The sequence below is a fragment of the Peromyscus eremicus genome, chromosome 3 (genome assembly GCF_949786415.1).
Source record: "Peromyscus eremicus chromosome 3, PerEre_H2_v1, whole genome shotgun sequence".
Lineage (NCBI taxonomy): Eukaryota > Metazoa > Chordata > Mammalia > Rodentia > Cricetidae > Peromyscus > Peromyscus eremicus.
This window is the reverse complement of record NC_081418.1, coordinates 123,829,291-123,849,169: the sequence shown is the minus strand read 5'-3', so window position 1 is coordinate 123,849,169 and position 19,879 is coordinate 123,829,291. Positions and strand designations below refer to the sequence as shown.

Genomic DNA, 19,879 nt, shown 5'->3' with positions numbered 1-19,879 from the left:
GTAAACACAGAGACTTACATTGGTTACAAACTGTATGGCCTTGGCAGGCTTCTTGCTAACTGTTCTTACAGCTTAAATTAATCCATTTCTATTAATCTATACCTTGCCACGTGGCTCGTGGCTTACCGGCATCTTCACATGCTATTTCTCATCGTGGCGGCTGGCAGTGTCTCTCTGACTCAGCCTTCCACTTCCCAGCTTTATTCTCCTCCTTGTCCCGCCCATACTTCTTGCCTAGCCAACAGCCAATTAGTGTTTTATTGACCAATCAGCAACACATTTGCCATACAGAACATCCCACAGCATCTGTATGTGAGGTCTTTGTGATGAATCAAGAGCATAAGCTAAGGGTTGGCCTTTAATTATAACACATACAGTTGTTTCATGATAATGACTAGGAAGATAGAGGACGTGTACACAGACAAGGAGTGGTGGTGCGTGGAAGAGGACAGTTTCTCTTAAAATAAATATGTGTTTTGGTCCTGTGAAATCCACTAAGAGGGTCCATAAAGAGGTTGTGGGGTTTGAATGAACAGCAGAAAATGAGCCACAGTCATTTTGATGAACTTATTCATCAGCTCCCATAACTAGTCAAGCCACTTAATTTTTTTTTAAGGACCAGTTATTTTATGTGTATGTGTATTTTGTCTGCATGCTTGTCTGTGCACCACATGTATGTCTGGTACCCACAGAAGTCAGAAGAAGGGGTTGGACCTCCTGCAACTGGAATTACAGATGGTTGTGAGTTACTGCGTGGGTTCTGGTAACCAAACCTGGATACTCTGGAAGAGCAGCCAGTGCTATTCATTGCTGAGCCACATCTGCAGCCCCCAGAACCACTTAAAATTTATGAAAGGAAAATTCAGGACATATAACTCAAATTCATATTTAGATTCTAGAGTGCTCCTTGCCAAATAGCAGATCTCCTAAGATAAGTGAAATGATGAGTGGGAACAATTTTATTAGTCATCTGTTGGCATCATTTATTTTCTCTGCAGCAATTTTGGACTTCTTGGATCAGAGCCAGAGTGGTGGCTGCTGTTTAGTTTTTGTTTCCAGCCTAGCTGTGGAGCAACTAGATTCAAGCAAGAAATCTGACTTTTAAACACTGTGAATCTGAGCTTTTAGTACTTTAGGAGTAAAGTCACTAAGCCTATCTAACTGTTAATTTGACTACTTCAGGGATTTTTGGACAGATTTTAAGTACAATCCTATGTTTCCTGGTGGCTTAGAAAAAAAACAAGGAAAATGGCTGTGGTGATTATCAACTAGATAAAACTGGAATCACCTGGGAGATGAGCCTCTGGGAATGCCTGTGGGGGATATTTTGATTGTATTGAGACGGGAAGACCTGCCCACTGTGAGTGGCACCTGGTTAAATACTAGATTAAATTTTTAAAATGATTTATTTATTTTTATGTGTGTGAGTATTTTGCCTGCATCTATGTCTGTGCACCGTGTGTGTGCAGTATCTTCAGAGGCCAGAAGTGGGCATCAGATCCTCTGGAACTGAAGTCACAGACAGTTGATAGCCACCATGTCAGTGGTGGGAATTGAACCTAGGTCCTCTAGAAGTGCAGCCTTTTCTATTAAGCCTGACCCATCTCTCCAGCCCTTTGGATCTTAGATTTTATAAGCAGGCCAAAGGGAGCTTAGCAGTATTCATTATTTGTTTCCCAGTTGTGAATGAGAAGTGACCAGCTGGTTCAAGCTCCTGGCACCTGAACTGTCTTGAATAAACCCTTTCTCCCTAAGTTGCTTTTGTCAGTATTTTGTCACAGCCACAGGAAAAGAAACCTAGATAATAAGCCTACACTTGACTTAAACTACCCTGGCCTAATAGCAGCTCCAGAATGATGATGTTAGTGTTGACTATGCATTCTGAGAGCTGAGGAAGTAGATGAGGTGATTGATTCTCTTTACATGCATGGAATAAAATAGGGTGTGAAAGAAATGATCTATTGTGTATCCTTCTGTGTAGACTCTCTTACCTGCTTCTAAAGAGATGGCTTTCTCTAGTAATCTTTATTTAACTTAATTTCTTTTTTGTAGCCCTGGCTGGCCTGGCACTATGTAGACCAGGCTGACCTCAAACTCAGACATCCACCTGCCTGTCTCCCCAGTGCTGTGATTAAAGGCATACTTTACCATGCCTGGCATCTAAAATCTTGATAGTTTATACATTTTTATTTTTGCTGATGTTTAATCTTTTCATTTGAAAAATCACTTCATAGAATTTCATCCATTTCTAAAGAGCTAAAATTTTTTAGTAACCTTTATGCCCAGTTTATAATTTCTTTTGCTGGAAGTTTAGTCTTTTATTTTATGACTTACAGATATTTTACAGCCTTCTGATTAGTTTCACTGGGAGTTTGTATTCACATTAAATGTATTAGAATTAGATGTAGTCTCCGAAATGCCTTGCTATCCCTGCCAGTGTTCAAATGCAGGAATCCAGCTTCTTTTTTACTTGATGTGCTTCATAACTCTGTGCTGTTTACCATGCTGAAGGATGGCTTTTCACAAACAGGTGAAGTTATTCATCTCATTGGATTTTTTCAAGATTTAAAATCTAGTTATTAGGGGCTGAAGAGATGGCTCACAATTAAGAGCAATTGCTGCTCTTGAAGAGGACCCAGGTTGGGTTTCCAGTACCCACATGGCAGCTCCAACAATCTTTTAACTCCAGTTCTAAGAGATCTGATGCCCTCTTCTGGCCTCCTTGGGTGAACATTCAGACTTCAAGGTAAACACTTAAATACACCTAAAATGAAGATGAGTAAATGTTTTAAAAATTAAAAAAATAAAAATAGAATAAAAAACTGATTTCAGATTGGGAAGATGGTTTTGAGGTACTCTAAAAAGACTCAATGGATCAGTCAGATTTGTGGGTGAGGTATATGAGAATGACTGTGCACATGAAAGCAGACCTGGCTTCTTCCATAGTGGGGAAGGGATGTCAATCCAACCAATTCTCTGGCTGAGGGAATTTTATATACCTACAGAAAATTCTTTTCTATGACTATTGGTTACTTGTAACTTGCAGTTCAACCGTAGCTCAAGGCATTGAATGGCTAGAATTCCAGAAGGGTACCTCTGGACAGGCCTGTATAGACCCTCACTCCGATGCACTCCCTACTCCTCTCTATTGGGCTAAATGTAGAAGAAACCAAGTGTTAAAATGTATATCATTGGCTATGTGTGGAAAATTCTTAAAATTTTGTTTTCACCATTATAGTATTAGTTTTCTAAAGTTTGAGGGCATTTACAGATAGTATTTTGAACTATGATTACTGTCAGTAAATAAGGTACAATTACAGCAGCTTGAACCATGGCTCAGACTCATAAGTAAGTGTCCTAATTTTTGTGCTCTAACACCAAGGATTCTCTAGGAGTGTATTGTTAATCTTTGTAATGAGGACCTTGAAGTCAGGGTTATGAAATTATGTTTTGAGGTGAATTAACCCATAATCCTTGTCTATGTTTAGCTACGTGGCTTGGTACTTTTTTCTCAGTCCAAATTCTCATCCTACTTCCCCTGTGTCTGGCTGGCTACCCAGTCTCTGCCTTTCCTCTTCCCAGAATTCTCCTAGTCTGGTTGCCCTGCCTATACTTCCTGCTTGGCTACTGGCCAATCAGTGGTTTATTAAACCAATACGAGTGACAAATCTTTATAGCGTATAAGAGCATTATCCCACAGCACCTACTTTTCTAGAGCCTTCTTTCTGCTTTTGTGACAGTTAATGTATTCCGCTTATTCTTAGTAGTCTTGTGTATCTTGAACATTAGAAAGCCATCTTTTGGATGTATTTTGGAAGTGTCAATCACTGGGTGTGGTGGCACATGCCTGAAACCCAGCATTTGGGAAGCTGAGGCAGGAGGATTATGAGTTTGAGGCCTGTCTAGGCTACAATGTAAGTCCCTGTCTCACTGAAACAAAATGAGAAAGTAGGTGGGAGGGAGGAAATGGTTATCAATCTGTATTTCATACTCTGTGGGAAGCCTCTTTTCGTGGCAGCTTCAGCATTCAGTGCAGGTGATTCTGCTAATGATGATACTGAGCAGCTTTGTGCCTGATACTCAGTGTGTCATGTGTAGATAATTCACCCACTCACAGTTCTTTTGAATTTCAGGTAAAAAGCATCAGAATGCATTTCAACTTCTGGTGGATCAGGCCAAAAAAGGATACAAGAAAACTGGCAGAATGTCAAAAGCTACAGTAATGAGAAAAGATGTACCTGCAGAGAAGCTTTCGTCTGCAGTCACGGGTAAGACTTACTAAAACAGAAGCACAGTGAATTTTATTGCTTTTTTTAAAACATTTATTTATTCATTTTGTATATGCACATGCATACATTTGTGCACATGTGAAAAAGTCACAGGACAACTTGTGGGAGTTGGTTCTGTCCTTCCACCCTGTGGGTTTCAGTGATCAAACTCAGGATGTCAGGCTTGATAGCAAGTGCTTTTACCCACTGAGCATCTTGTTGGTCCTCCTTCTTGTTTAATGTAAATATGTATGTGTGTGTGTGTGTGTGTGTGTGTGTGTGTGTGTGTGTGTGTGTGTATATATATATATATAAAACCACTGGAATTTACTGAAGTTATTCAGTATTTGAAATGGGGAAAAAGTATTTTTAGAAAGCTTAATGTAGTAGTTGTTGACTATAAAGTAGCTTATTGCTTGCTTTGGAAACAGTGGAAGAATGTGCTGAAGAGATGGACGGCCCCTGAAATCTGCCTGCCTTGTAGTTATGAAGCATCCCAAGCTCTGTGATTGTCTAAGTGTGAGGATGTTCTCACGGTGTGAGATATATTGCTGAAGATCCTAAGACAAAGAGCATTATTTTTGTTGCAGAACTCTGATGTTTACTTTGATGAAGTGTTATGATGAAGAGTTTAAAGCTAATGCAGCTGCTATTCCAACAAATTCAGCGCATTACTTAGTTTTGATCCAGCTTTAAATTTGAGATTAATGATTTTCTGTTGCCAAGGCTTCTCCCATGAGCAAAACCGAATCATAATGGGGAAAGGAGCACAAAATAATTCTTTACTACTTTTCTTAGTTGTGACAAAATACAGATAACATGTATATTTTTAACAATTCATAGCTGTTAAGTGGTTTCATAGTACTGTTTAACCATCTATACCCCAAACCCTTTTAGCATCCCCAGTACAAACTTTGTTGTGTATCACATCACCCCCTGCTCTCCCAAATAGTCTTCATAATCTCTGTTTTGTCTGTTTATGGATTTGCTTGCTTTGGGTACCCAATGCAAATAAAATTATACAATATCTGTCTTCCTGTGTTGGATTATTTTTTTCTAAACATAATGCTTTTATTGTCTGTCAGTGTTGTAGCATATATTAAAATTTCTTTATTCCTTAGTATGCATATGCAACATTTCATCTATTTATTGAGCTTTTTTTTTTGCCTTCTTGACTATTGTGAATGATGTTTTTGTGTTCATTAGTTTTCAGATGTCTGTTCAAGACCCTTCTTTCAGTTCTTTTTTATTATGTGTCTGTTCTAGTTTCATTTCTATTGCTGTGATAAAATGCTCTGACCAAAAGAAACTTTGGGGAGGAAAGAGTTTATTTAGCTTACAATCCCAGGTCATAGTCTATTACTGAGGGATGTCAGGGCCAGGAACTTGAAGGTAGATCTGCTTGCTGTTCCAAACAGCATGACTTTCAACCAAGAGACTCACTTCACTGTCAAAGAAGTACAGCAGCAACCATGGAAAGTACTGCTTACTAACCGGCTCTCAGGCTAGTTTATACTCAGCCAGCTTTCTTAAATAGTTCAGGCCTGCCTACCTAGGGATGTTACTACCTAGAGTGGACTAGGTTCTCTTACATTAATTAACAGTCAAGACAGTCCTCTCACAGAAATGCTCGCAGGCCAATCTAATCTAGGGAATTTCTCAACTGGGGCTTTCCTTCATATGGTTCTAGGTTGTGTCAAATTGATAGTTAAGGTAACCAGACAGTGTCTAAAGGCCTAAGTGGAATTCCTGGTTCACATGGAAGTTCCATGTTCAGCCTTTTGAGTAACCAACAAATTGTGCTGCATAATGGCTGCATCATTTTACATCCCCACTGGCAGTGCATTCCAGGTCTAATTTCTCCACATCTTTTCAGCACTTGATAGGTTTCTTTGTTGTGGAAACCATCTTCTAGATGTATGTTTCCTTGTGGTGGAGACCATCTGTATTAGTCAGGTTCTCCAGAGGAACAGAACTGATAGAACACACACACACACACACACACACACACACACACACACACACACACACACACACAGTGGGGGGCATTTACTAAGAGTGGCTTACAGGTTGTGGTTTCTCTAGACTGATAATGACTGTCTCCTGATGGAAAGGCCAAGAATTCAGTAGTTGTTTAGTCTAACTAGTTCAACTAGTCTTCAGCCTGTGTTGGAATTCTGAAGAAGTAGGTCCTAATGCTAGTTAGGAGTACCTCAGCAACAGGGTTGATGAACTTGTCAGAGAGAGTGAGGGCAAGCAGTCAAAAAGCAAAAACTTTGCATTTCTCTTTCTATAATGTAACCTACCACCAGAAGGTGTAGCCCAGGTTTAGGGTGTATCTTTGACCTCACATGATCCAGTCAAGAAAATACCTCACCACTGTGCCCCAATACTTGGGTTTTAGTTGATTCCAGATGTAGTCAAGTTGACAATCATGGTAGCCATCATACCATCTTAATAAGGTGTGAAGTGATATATCATCATGATTTGATTTTCATTTTCCAAGAAGTAATGAAGTTGAGTGTCTTTTCATATACTTACTGGCCATCAGTTTTTCTGTTTTGGAATGTATTCAAATCCTTTGCCTACTTATTAATAGGACTGTTTGGGTTTTGATTGAGTTTTAGGGATTTCTTATTGTGGATTGAGTCCCTCATTGTGCATATGTGATTTGCAAATATTTGTAGACACCCTTTAGTTTTTTGCTTTCTTTTTTTTGTTTTGTTTTGTTTTTGTTTTTTGTTTTTTCGAGACAGGGTTTCTCTGTGTAGCTTTGCGCCTTTCCTGGAACTTACTCTGTAGCCCAGACTGGCCTCGAACTCACAGAGATCCGCCTGGCTCTGCCTCCCGAGTGCTGGGATTAAAGGCGTGTGCCACCACCGCCCGGCTAGTCTTTTGCTTTCTTGATAGTACTTTTTCATGTACAAGGCTGCTTATCTTTTTATTACATTCAGTTTATTTATTTATTTTTTTTCATTTATTGCTTGTACTTTTGGTGTACAGTCTCTGGGCTTCAGAAGTTGATGTTGTTAGGCTGCTGTGGGTGAACAGGGATGCCTAAGAGGCAAGACATGTGAAAGGTAAAGACAGATTGAGAAGATGGATTTAGTGTAGTGTAACTGATGGCCTTTAGCGTAAACATTGAACTGCCCTGTAAATGAACAAGATGCATGATTCTCAAAGGAGACCTAACTTGCTTTTGTTGCTTGTCTTAGAAGTCTGTTGTTTGAGCCTCACATTGGAGCCCTGCATTTCAAGGTTTAAGGGCAGACAGGAAGGAGAGCTGACTTTTAGTGCTCACAAATTGTAGGATGATATTTATCTTTGATGGAATTTTATCTTCTCTAAGCTAATGTAAGAGGGGAAGAGAAGACTGTAGTCACTGCAAAATTAAGTTTGTTGTTAAGTTGAATTCATATTCCCTTACCTGCCAGTTTGACTGCATTCTCCCCGGACTGTTGAGTGATTGCATGGCCTGGGTGGGATGGGTTTCCTGGGTGATTGATTCCCCTCCTCATCATATGTTTAGAAGAGGAAGTTCTTGACCTTCTGGAAAGTCACTGGTTAATGCCCTTCCTCTCTCCCTGATGAATGACAGAGGGTGTGGCTCTGCCTTGGTCATGGTAGTTTATTGGTATTCAGGTAACATTAGGAGCTTACACTGGTGGTGAATGCTGTCCTTCTGTATAACAAACATTGAGGGTCATTTCTGAAAATCTTTAGTATATGAACTTGGGAAGGTGGTTTTGTTTTTAAAGACTTTGTCCTATTCAGTGAATTTTCTCTGCCAATAAACCTTAACAGTTGCATTTGTTTGTTTGTTTATTCACTCACTCATTCATTCATCCATTCATTCATTCATTTTCTGAATTGTCAGGATAGCACAGATGAAAATCTCCATAGTGTTGGCACACACTGTAAAAGGGAGAGTCCTAGGCAACAGACAGTCTGGCACAGCTTGTATTTTTTGATCTTTTATTTTCAGATATTTGGCTATGCCTGTATATGTCATATTCTTTCAGACCACTCTGAGGTGTCCTTGTATCTTTATCTTTATAAAAAGAAACTTTGAAAACAGAATATGACAAAGGATATACAGAAATGTGACTTGTCAGATCAAATGGCAAGTTTCCTATGTCTGATTGGTTTTCCTTTTCTTTATAATGAATGGTTTGTTTAACGGATTTAGAAAAGTGCCCTCAGATGTTTGATCTCATGTGACAAATAGTATGATTACCTTATTAGTTGAGTCTGTTTTGTTAATTTGTCACTGTTCTTGACTTTGAAGTATGCAATTATTCCTTAGTAATCTGCTAGTAGAATGGTGAGGCATTTCCATCTCTGGTTTTAAAGAAAACTTTACTTTTAAATGAATTAATCCTGGAAAACATAAATAAGATAATTAATAGGAATAAAGTGACATTTCTTATTTTATAGATTTAGAATCAGTGTTCTTTTACTTCTATTTTTAAAGTAGAACTAGCAATATAAAGTGTTAAAGAAAGACAGGGTATACATTTTAAGATCCTCCCTAATTTTTAAAACAATTTTGTATTTCCCTGTTAGGACAAGAAGATAATATGAACTTCTCGGATACAGTCTCAGTAACAAACCATTTTCCTCAGTCAGAACTGGACTCCCCAGGGCAGTCAGAGCCCGAGAGACCTGATGATTCTTCTAGTTGTACTGATATTCTTCTCTCCTCAGAATCTGATTCATGCAATAGGTAAGGAATGTGTAGAAAGTGCTTCTTTTAAATTCCTGCTTCCTACGTTTTATTTTGGCTCACAGTTCTGAGGTATGGGCCCTCATGGGAAGAAAATCATGGTGGCAGGAATTTGCTGCAGCTGGTCACGTGAACAGTTAGGAGAGGAGGAAGGACAAGTGCTGGTGCTCAGTCAGTTTCTCCTTTTCATAGATTCCACACCCACATCCAGGGAATGGTCCTGGCCACTTCTGGGATGGGTCTTCTCATCTCAGTGAACCTAAGCAAGCTGTGCCTGGAGGCTTCTCTCCTAGATAGCTCTAGATCCTGTCAAGTTGACAGTCAACACTAATCGTATAGTGATTATATAACCAATAGTTCTCACCCTTCCAAATGCTGTAACCCTTTAATACAGTCCCTCATGCTGTGGTGACCCCCACAACATAAAATTATTTCCTTGCTACTTCATAACTATAGTTTTGCTACTGTATGAATTGTAATGTAAATATCTGATGTGCAGGATGATGTCTGATATGTGACCCCCAAAGGGGTCGTGACCCACAGTCTGAGAACTGCTAATCTAGAGGATAGTTTCATGGTCCAAGTCAGTTCTCTTTCATTTCGGTTTTTTTTTTTTGGGTTATCTTCATAGTGATAGCAAGCTGTGATGTGGGAGGGTAGTGTAGGGATCATAAAGTAACTTTGTTTTCTTTTTTCCCAGAGTTGATAGAGCAAACATGATAGGCAGTGAGGTTTTTCTTTTGTTTGTTTTTGTTTTCTTGTCAAGAAAACACATATGGCACTGATCAGAAAGATAGTACACACAGGAAAGAGAAATTTTTAACAGTTGCCTCAATGTATGGGATAGATTGGGAGGATTTTTAAAAATTAGATATTTAGTGATGAGCAATTTCAAAAATGTTAAATATATAATTTTTATTTCACTACTGGGTATTGAACCTACCTAGGGCCTTGCACATGGTAGGCAAATGCTTTACTGCTGAGCTATGTGGCTGGCCCTTGGAAAAATATTTGGTATTAGTTACTTATCTTTCTTTTTTTTTTCTCTCTCTCTTTCTCTTTCTCTCTCTTTTTGAGACAATATCTCACTATATAGTCCTGGCTGGCCTCAAACTCACAGAGATCTGCCTGTCTCTGCCTCCTGAGTGCTGGGGCCCTGACTGAGAAGGAGCAGAACAGTAGCATTTAATCTCTTTCTTTTTCCTGAGTGGACACTAAACAATACAGCCCACACGTATTGCTTCTGCCTTTCCTGCCTTCTAATACAATGCTTTACATTCTAATCAAATCATGAGCCAGATAAACTCTTCCTTCCTCCTTAAGCTGCTTTTGTTAAGTATTTTGTCATAAGAAAAATAAGGAAGCTGGGTGTGGTGGCACATTCCTTTATCTTAGTACTCAGGACAGAGGAAGATAGAACCCTCCAGGCCAGCTTGATCTACACAGTGAGTTTTAAGCCAGCCAGGGCTACATAAGAACTAGGAGACAGATGGTCTCTTGGCCTAGTAGAAATGGTAAAGGAAATATAGTTGAGGGAAAGGTAAAATAAATTTGTTGATACCATGTGTTCATGTGCAAGTTAGCTTTCTGTTGTTGTAAGAAAATATCAGAAGCAATCAACTTATAAAGAAGAACTGTTACTTTAATTTTTTTCAGCTGGGCATAGTGGTGCACACCTTTAATCCCAGCATTCACGAATCAGAAGCTGGCAAATCTCTTGAGTTCAAGGCCAACCTGGTCTACAAAGTGAATTCCAGGACAGCCAGGGCTACAGAGAAATCCTGTCTTGAAAAACAAACAAACAAAACAAAACCAACCAACCAAACAACTCATTCAGAGATTCTAATACATGATCAATTGGCTCTATTGCTTTGGCCCTGTGGTGAATTAGCACATTGCTGTGGGATGTTCTGTATGCTGTGAATATGTGTTGCTCTGATTGGTTGATAAATAAAATGCTGATTGGACAGTAGCCAGGCAGGAAGTATAGGCGGGATAAGCAGATAAGGAGAATTCTGGAAAGTGGAAGGCTGAGTCAGGAGACGCCAGGCAGCCGTCCAGGGAGCAACATGTAATGGTACACAGGTAGAGCATGGAACACGTGCTGACATATAGATTAACAGAAATGGGCAGAGTTTAGGTGTAAGAGCTAGTCATTAGTTAGCCTGAGCTAATAGCTGAGCAGTTATAAATAATATTAAGCCTCTGTGTGATTATTTTATAAGCAGGCCATAGGACCGTGGGGGCTTGGCGGGACCTGGAGAAACATTCGTCCTACAAATAATTAACAGAAATGGACTGAGTTTAAGTGTAAGAGCTAGTTAGTAGTTAGCCTGAGCTAATGGCCAAGCAGTTTTAATTAATATAAGCCTCTGTGTGTTTACTTGGGTCTGAGCGGCTGTGGACCAGGTGGGACACAGAAAAACTTTCAGCTACAGCACATCATGGCAGGAACAGTGTATGATGAACGAAACCACTCATCTCGTGGACGGGAATCAAAAGAGAAAGGAGGAGTTGGGGAAGAAGGAGAGGCAATTGGAGCCTTACATTCCCTTCGATGGCACACCCTGGGTATCCCTTAAATGACCTAAGGAGCTTTCATGAGGTCACACCTCCTAAAGGTTCTACCATCTCCCAGTAGCCCCAGTCTTGGGACTTGCTCTATAGCCATGTGATTTAGGAGACATTCAAGATCCAGACAACAGCAGAAAATGTTTATAGAAATACTTTACTCCAAAGTCCTGCTGTAACTCACTGCTTGTGGAAAGAGGTGAGATGACTTCTTGTACTTAGAGTCAGTCACATATTGTTCTGGGGCCACTCAGTAAGGTATTGGACCTCCTCTTTATGTACCTTCCTATGGACCTAGATCCTGGGTACGATTATAATTGATAAATAGTTCTCTGACCTCCCTAATACCTTCCTTTTGGTAAGGTTTCAATAGAGTTATCCTTATGAGATATTTGAGGAGAAAATGAGTGTAATGATGCTAGGATTGGCCTTTGTTCTGTTTGAAACAGGGCCTCTAAATGATACTCATTCATTCAACATGTAGGTTTTGTGTGCCAGGCACTATTCTTAGATGCTGCAGTCTTGATCACTCAAGAATGGCGAGCCAACCATTCAGAAAAGTTTTCTTTTTCATTTAAAGGTTCATTTTTATTTTATGTGAAAGAATGTTTTGTCTGTATGTCTGTGCACCACATGCATGCCTGGTGCTTTTGGAAGCCAGGAGAGGACACTGACTTCCTAAAACTGGAGATACAGATGGTTATGAGCCACCATATAGGTACTGGGAGCCAAACCTGGGTCTTCTGCAAGAACAATTGTGATCTAACTGTTAAAAATAAAGGTAGACCTAAATTTATGCACATTATAATTGGTTGTATGTGTATGAGTGTGTGTTTATACATACATACACACCCATGGCTCACTAAGAATAATAACTCCATTATTGTGCAGCAGGGTGTAATGTAGTATTAATGAGGTGTATTCATCATTGGATAGATGGTAGTTCTGTATTTTCATTAAAAATAAGTTCTTTGCAGAATATACTTAACAAAGGTGTAACTTAAATCTACTTAATAAAGATATAGAGAGACATTTTTGTTAGTGAACCATGTATCAGGGATTGCCTGTTACATATAGTCATGTCATGTCCCTTAAAATAAGTGGAAGAAATTTCTTTTCTTTGAGACAGGGTCTTTCTGTGTAGTTCTGGCACTTGCTGTATAATCAGGCTGGCCTTGAACTCAGAGAGATCCACCTGCCTCTGCCTCCTGAGTGCTAGGATTAAAGGCATGAGCCACCCTGCCCAGGTAATGGAAGAAATTTCAAAGCAGTAATGGGTCATGACTGATTTGCTTGTGGCAAAGGGCTGTTGGTGTGGTTTCGGCTGTCAGGTTTTCAAACGCTTTGTACTGCCTTTGAGTGGACACTCATCTGCAAGCTACATAGAAGATAGAAGATGGCTGGGATGGGTGAGTGAGGTGACTTAGTGGTTAAGAGCACTTGATCTTGTAGAGGACTTGAGTTTGATTCCAAACACCCACATCAGGCAGCTCACAACTGCCTGTAACTCCAGTTCCAGTGTACCTTCCGGCCTCCATGGGTTACCTGTATACATGTGATGCACATTAATTCATGTAGACACACATATGTACACTAAACAAACAAGTAAATAAATACATCGTTAATAAAAGAAAACAATCCTAACAAGAAGATGCCTCAGTTGGCAGAGTGGGTGAGTGCTTTAGTTGAACTCCCTAGAGACTGCTGTCAGGTGTTTTTGATGCTGTACCACTGCTAATGGTGCCTTAGAAAGCATGAGTTTGTGTGGGAGGACTCAAACCTTATAGGTGCTTAGCAAACATGAAGAGGTGGAGATGGACATATTTTAGGGATACTTTAATCACTTTCAGTCATATGTTTATGCATGTACAGAAATGGTATTGAAAACCAGTGTTGACGCTTGAGAGATTGGGTCAGCCTTTAAGAGCTCTTGCTATGCAATCATGGGCATTGGTGTTTGGACTGTAGAACCTGTAGTAACAAACTGAAAATTGTGCAGACACCTGTAACTCTGGCTCCAAGGATCTGACATCCTCTTCTGAACTCCACAGCAACTAGGGGTATGCATGCACACATAAATAAGTAAATAAAACTGATCCTTAAAAAACAACCCTTGGGGCTGAAGAGATGGCTCAGTGGTTAAGAGCACTGACTGCTTTCCTAGAGGACTTGTGTTCAGTTCCCACCACCCACATGGCAGCTCACAACTGCTGGGGAATATTATTTTAAGGTGTGCTACTTTTGTTTATGTTGCATTTGTTTAACTCTCTGAAGCTGTGTTACTGTGCCTGTGTAAAACACCTGATGGTCTAATAAAGAGCTGAACAACCAATGGCGAGGCAGGAGAATGGATAGGTGGGGCTGGCAGGCAGGGAGAATATATAGGAGGGGAAATCTGGGAAAAGGAAGAGGAGCTGGAAAAGGAGGAGGACTCCATGGGCCGGCCACCCAGCTACACAGCAAGCCATGGAGAAAGTAAGATTTACAGAAGTAAGAGAAAAGGAAAAGCCTGGAGACAAAAGGTAGACGGGATAATTTAAAGTTAAGAAAAGTAGGCAAGAAACAAGCCAAGCTAAACTGGGCATTCATATGTCATAATAAGCCTCTGTGTGTGAATTTATTTGGGAGCTGGGTGGCAGGCCCTCCAAAGGAGTAAAAACACACAACTGTCTATAACTAATTCCAGGGAATCTGACACCCTCACATAGACATACATGTAGGCAAAAATACTAATGCACATAAAAATAAAAACTAGAAAAGAAACTAAAAAAAAAACCCAAAAAACAAACAAACAAAAAACCCCCTTATTTACCTCAGTTTTAAAAGCACTCTCTGGATGTGTATAAATTAAAATTTCTAAGTGAGAGGAAAATGTAGTAGCTAAATTGGCCTCCACCACCTCCTCCACTTGTCATATAATACAGTGTTTTGCCTTGCCATTAGCATTGTCTTGGACTTTGAAATGCAGCCTTTGAATATGAATAGGGTTTTTGACTTAGTTCAGACATAATTTTCTTCATTTAATTGGAAAACATGAAGGGATTTATAATGCAGGATGATGGTGTCTAGCATAAGGCTGTCCCAGAGTTCATACCAGTGTCATTTAGTGACTCCAGAACTTAAGTAGTCCAAGAGATACCCATTTGACTAGTGTCATTGTCACTGTAGAATTCAGGAAAAGAATTCAGAGTGGGAAGAGGCCATTTCAAACTTAATTTCATAGTAAAATCAAAGACTATCAAAAGTATGGGATTTTTATGTATTTTGTCTGTTTTATCTTTTGTGTTATTCAGGCACCAAAGGGAAGGGAGATGAGATACTGTAGTGACCTTGTTGCGATCTTCTACACCTCTAAAACTGTGTCATCCTTTTCCTTTAGACACTATGATTGGTTGGCAAGTGAACGGAATGTTCTCTACCACTTAGCCATTGCAGGTCATAAATAAACCTAGAACTCATTTATTTCATTTATAGTGAAATGTTTCTATCTTTATGTTTTGCATTTTTTATCAAAATTTTTACTCTTTATGACCATTTTGTTGTATTCATTATATGCTTTTTTTTTTTTTTAAGAATCTCTAGGTTATTATTTAGAAAAAGTAAGTTTTTTGTTTTTTTGTTTTTTTATTTTTTCTTTGAGACAGGGTTTCTCTGTGTAGCCACGGCTATTCTGGAACTCACTCTGTAGACTGGGCTGGCCTTGAATTTAGAGATCTACCTGCCTCTGCCTCCTCAGTGCTGGGATTAAAGGTGTACAGCACCACTGCCTGGCTGAAAAAGTAGTTTTTAACTTGCAAGAGACACTCTCTTTTGGCATGGTTGGAGAACTAGGAATAAGGTCTCCAGATTATGCTACTGTAGCAGTATTCAGCTTCTTGATTTTGATGGTTGAATGGCTCTGGTTATTGTATGGGCTGATTCTCAAGAAAGTCACACTGACATACTAAAGAACATTTGCAGCAATGCCCCAAATTAAAAAAAAAAAAACTTTTAAAATTATATGTTATGTATGTATTGTGAAAAATAGAAAAGTTGAATTAAAGTAATAAAGTTTCATAATAGTTAGCTTGAAATACACTAGCACATTCATAAATACACCTTCCACAGATAGGCGCATGTGTAGATAAAAATGGATTATTTTTTAAGCAGTAGGACCATGGTATTTTTCATGTTTTTCTTTGTCAGGGAAATTTCATATTATGGGTCTACTGTAAGGGGCAACCTGTAAATTGTCTTTCTTTGCAGCCTTGCTGTCTCACACAGTACAGGGCTGACCGTGTTGAATGAAGAGGTTAGTTTCCTTTGTGCTAGAAGGATATTCAAGCTTATATAACATGGAAGATTGACACCTAAAAACAATCTTAAGATTCAGTGTGTGTATACAATTCAAATAGTTGTTATGATAAAGTGTTCTTATTGCTGGCGTAACTTGTAAGTACTACTTTTAGCATGCACTTTGTTAATACTATATTGATCTTATTTTGCCAGCTTGAATACAGATGATAAACAGATTAATAAGAATTTCAGATTGTTGTACAGTATTCCTTGCTAGATGAATTCCGGGAGTTCAAGAGACTTGTCCAAATTTCTGTAAATTAATTTATTGTTCTCATTAATCAAGAAGAGGGTGCTTTTGTTTGATGATTCTTGGCAAACCACGGTCACTGCATTTTTATTGAAGGCTAAATTAGAAGCAAAGATGCTGTTGATTATGACCCTAGAGAAGAGAGACACTATCTTCATGAAGGAATGATTTGTGAATTGTGTCATGCTTCTTGGAAAGTCACACTGGCAGCAACTTGCTTTCTGTGGTTGAGCATTTCATATCTGTGTAACAGCACAGATATATGTGATAGACTGTTAACAACTGGAAGATCTGGGCCTTGTAAGTTTGAAATCATTAAAATTTTAAGTCTTCTGAAAAAAATTCATCCATTGTAAAATAATTTTTGGTTGTTACACTGTAAGTGAAATGCTGATTTTTCTACATCTAGGACATGTTCTAAAAAGGAAGATACATGCTTTGAAAATTAACTTTAAAAGTAGTACCCATGAGTTTACATAGGATGATGAATATGATTTCTGTTTAATTTGGTCAGGCTGTGATCACAGCCTGCTGTGCATGGCTGTCTGAGCCAGTGTAGTAAAGTGCATGGGCTGTTGTGACTTTTAATGCTTGTAAAGATTAACTAATGTCGTGATTCTGTGGTCAGGTTTGTAGCCTGCCCCAACTCAGGTAGGTGAGCCTTCCCACAGATGCTGAGGGTAGGGCAGAAAAGAACCTGAGTCATTAGTATGTGAACGAATAACATTGTAACTTCCAAATCTGGCAATAAAATAAAATAAAATAAAATAAAAGTGGCTTCTCTTTTTGTATTAAGTTAGCATCTTTATGAAAGAAATTCCTCACAAATATAGGCACAGGGTGCAGGGTCTGTGCCAAATGGCACTTAGCTATTGGCTTGTGTTTTCTAGTTTCATAGAACTTCTCTTCACTTTCATTCATTTCTGAAAGAGCTATCTAGAAAACTTGAGAGCCAGAGTGAGGGGAAAAAAAAACCTAAAAAAAACCTTATTACCACCTTTTAAAGAAAATGTTAGTTGTTAAATTCTAACTTCTCTTCTGAGGGAAATGGAAAATAATGGAGATAGCTTAAGGGAAAAAATGACATTGGGTCATTCATCTGAGGATGATGCTGTTCCTTGCTGTGGGATGTCATTCTGTATGCTGTGAGTATGTGTTGCTCTGATTGGTTGATAAATGAAACGCAGATTGGTCAGTAGCCAGGCAGGAAGTATAGGCAGCCAAGCAGATGGGGAGAATTCTGGGAAGAGGAAGGACAGAGTAAGGAGTTGCCAGCCAGACAGAGAAAGCAAGATTACAAGGCAGAACTGAGAAAAGATACCAAGCCATGTGGCTAAACATAGATAAGAATTGTGGGTTAATTTAAGTGTAAGAGCTAGTCAGTAATAAGCCTGAGCTAATGGCCAAGCAGTTATAATTAATATAGGCCTCTGTGTGTTTACTTGGGGGACACGAGTGAAAGAGATTTGTCCTGACTACCACTGGCCAGCCGGCTGGGGACACAGGAAAACTTCCACCCACAGTTCCCATTGGCTATGCGTAAGGACAGCAGAGTCCATTGCTTAGTGAGGGGAACGGGAGCACTTTTTAAGTAGCCAGTGTACTCATAGCCAGAGGGTACAGGTGGGTTGTAGCTTGACAGTATGAGGTGTGGCTTTTTTCAGGCCTTGCAGTGCAGCCCAAGGCATGGACTGGGTACCCCTGATAGTTGGGGTTGGTTAATACAGGGGAGCATGATTTTGAGATGAAAGGATCAGACTCCTGGAGTGTGTCCCTTGATGTTTCATACTGAAAAGCTAATGGGTCTCTCAGGAGTTTCTGACTCAAGAGTAATCCACAGCTTTTGAGTTCCTGGTTATAGCCTCCTCAATAGTTGTGTTACATCGATCAAGACTACAGAATGGTGAAACCTTGTTCAGGAGGCAGTGAGCTGTGTGCGCTTCAGTTGATGCTACTTTAGTACTGGTAGTGCCGTAAGATGTGTAATCGTAGCTCCTTGGAGATGCAGAAATGCAGTGGCCAGGAGTCAGGTTAGTCAGGAAGTAAGTGGCGAGTCAGATTCAACCCAACTGTTTGACTGTGGAGCCATCAAGAAACCCAGCATTTTCCCTCTAAAGAGAAGTATGTACTTAGCCCCGAGAGAGCAGACCTGACACAGGACTTGGGTGGAAGTAAAGCACCCGACTTTCCTCTATATAAGGAGTGGGAAGTGAGGCAGGAAAGGGAAGACAGCATTTAGGGCGTGTGTCATCAAAACCAGGTGCCATTGTCTGACTGAGGTTTCATCCTGGGGAACTTGAGTGCATTGCAACAGTGAGGCCAGGCCTGGCACACTGAAGGGATGGGGACAGGTACAAGGAGATCTGCTGAGTCTAGGTAGTGATGGTAATTAAAGGGAGGAATAGAGTTTTGGCTTTTGGTACATTTTATGAGTGCAGATGGGGCTTTTTAAGCCTTAGTCTCTACCTACAAAAAGGGAATAATAAATGTGGGGTTCCAGAGCTCCTTGTGCTCTGCAGCTGTCTCTGTGCACAGTTACCTTTGTGCCCAGAAGAGGAGCATAGAGATGACTGTGGGCTGTTGAAAAAAATTATAGTGTATTAGGCAACAGACAGATTACCCAGAAAGCTCTGCACCAAATAGGCCCACAGGTGGGAAACAGAAAATGTGTTGATGAGAAACAGTGTGCTTTTTCATCTCGTGTCATAATAAACCAAATACATAATAATCCATCATCAAACTGGAGTTTACCAGTATGTAATCAAAACTCTCTTTACTTTAGGTAGACGAGCATCAATGTGGGACTAGGAGTTCTTTGATTGTCTAGTGATGGGGTTGTCTTTCCTTATTATCCTGCTTTCTTTCTTGAAGTGTTCTTGTTTTAACACAACTTGTCATTTTGGAAGGCTTTATTTTAATTCTACTTGTCTATATTTAGTGTATTGTTTTTCTGCAGTCCTAGTTTTTAAGATAGAGACAGATTTCTCTACTGGAATAGGGGATTACAAACAAATATGGATAAAATATCCATGTAGTACTGGACTGGAATTAGAGTCATTAAAATGAAAACTTGACTTTGACTTCCTAGAGATGGAAATGGATAGGAAGAAATAATAATTTGGTTAAGTAAATGAGCTAGCATATGCGCATATATTTGCTTGTCCTGTCAGATGTGAGGCTCCTCACAAGCATACCACAGTATTAATCAGCACACCCAGTGTACATGTGTTGGTTTTTATGATAATACTATTAGCCAGCAAAAGACACCAATGATCCTTGTAGAAATTGCTGTTTCTTGGACCAGTACTGGAATATGTAAGATAAGCCTAGAGTGTTTTATCGTGTAAGAAAGCAAGGAAGACCAAAAAGAAGGGAGAGCAGGGAAATAGAGAGGAAAAATGAACAGGATATCACAAACTTAGCAACTGGTAATATGTCTAGGGGATATAGGAACCAACAGCAAGAGTTCCCCAGTGGCCAAAAATAGGACAGTTTAGGCAGTAACATATTTACTGTAGTATTGGATTAACCCAAAGCATAAAATAAATGTCTAAATTCATTTCATGGTGATTAAAAAATACAGTAGAAGAGAATGTGGATAGAGAGATTGCAAGTGATTGACTTGGATGCTTCCCATCAACAAGGTGCAAAGAAACAACCCCTGCGCCATCAGAGAGGGCTATTCCTAGGGACCTTCTTCCAAAGACGCAAGGGAGTTGTGTCCACAGT

At 39.5% G+C, this 19,879-nt stretch overlaps 1 protein-coding gene across 9 annotated transcripts in view; it reads left to right on the top strand.

Moving 5' to 3' along the window:
- The window catches only part of Rad18 (RAD18 E3 ubiquitin protein ligase), a 96,405-nt gene that overhangs the window by 47,478 nt on the left and 29,048 nt on the right, over positions 1-19,879 (top strand). For 8 of the 9 annotated variants that reach the window (XM_059258321.1, XM_059258315.1, XM_059258317.1 and 5 more), the window contains 2 exons: positions 4,134-4,268; positions 8,835-8,994. In XM_059258321.1, the coding sequence (XP_059114304.1) occupies positions 4,134-4,268; positions 8,835-8,994 (295 nt within the window). Of the gene's footprint in view, positions 1-4,133; positions 4,269-4,699; positions 5,212-8,834; positions 8,995-19,879 lie in introns of those variants that run through there. The other variant, XM_059258316.1, reaches the window with a different exon arrangement.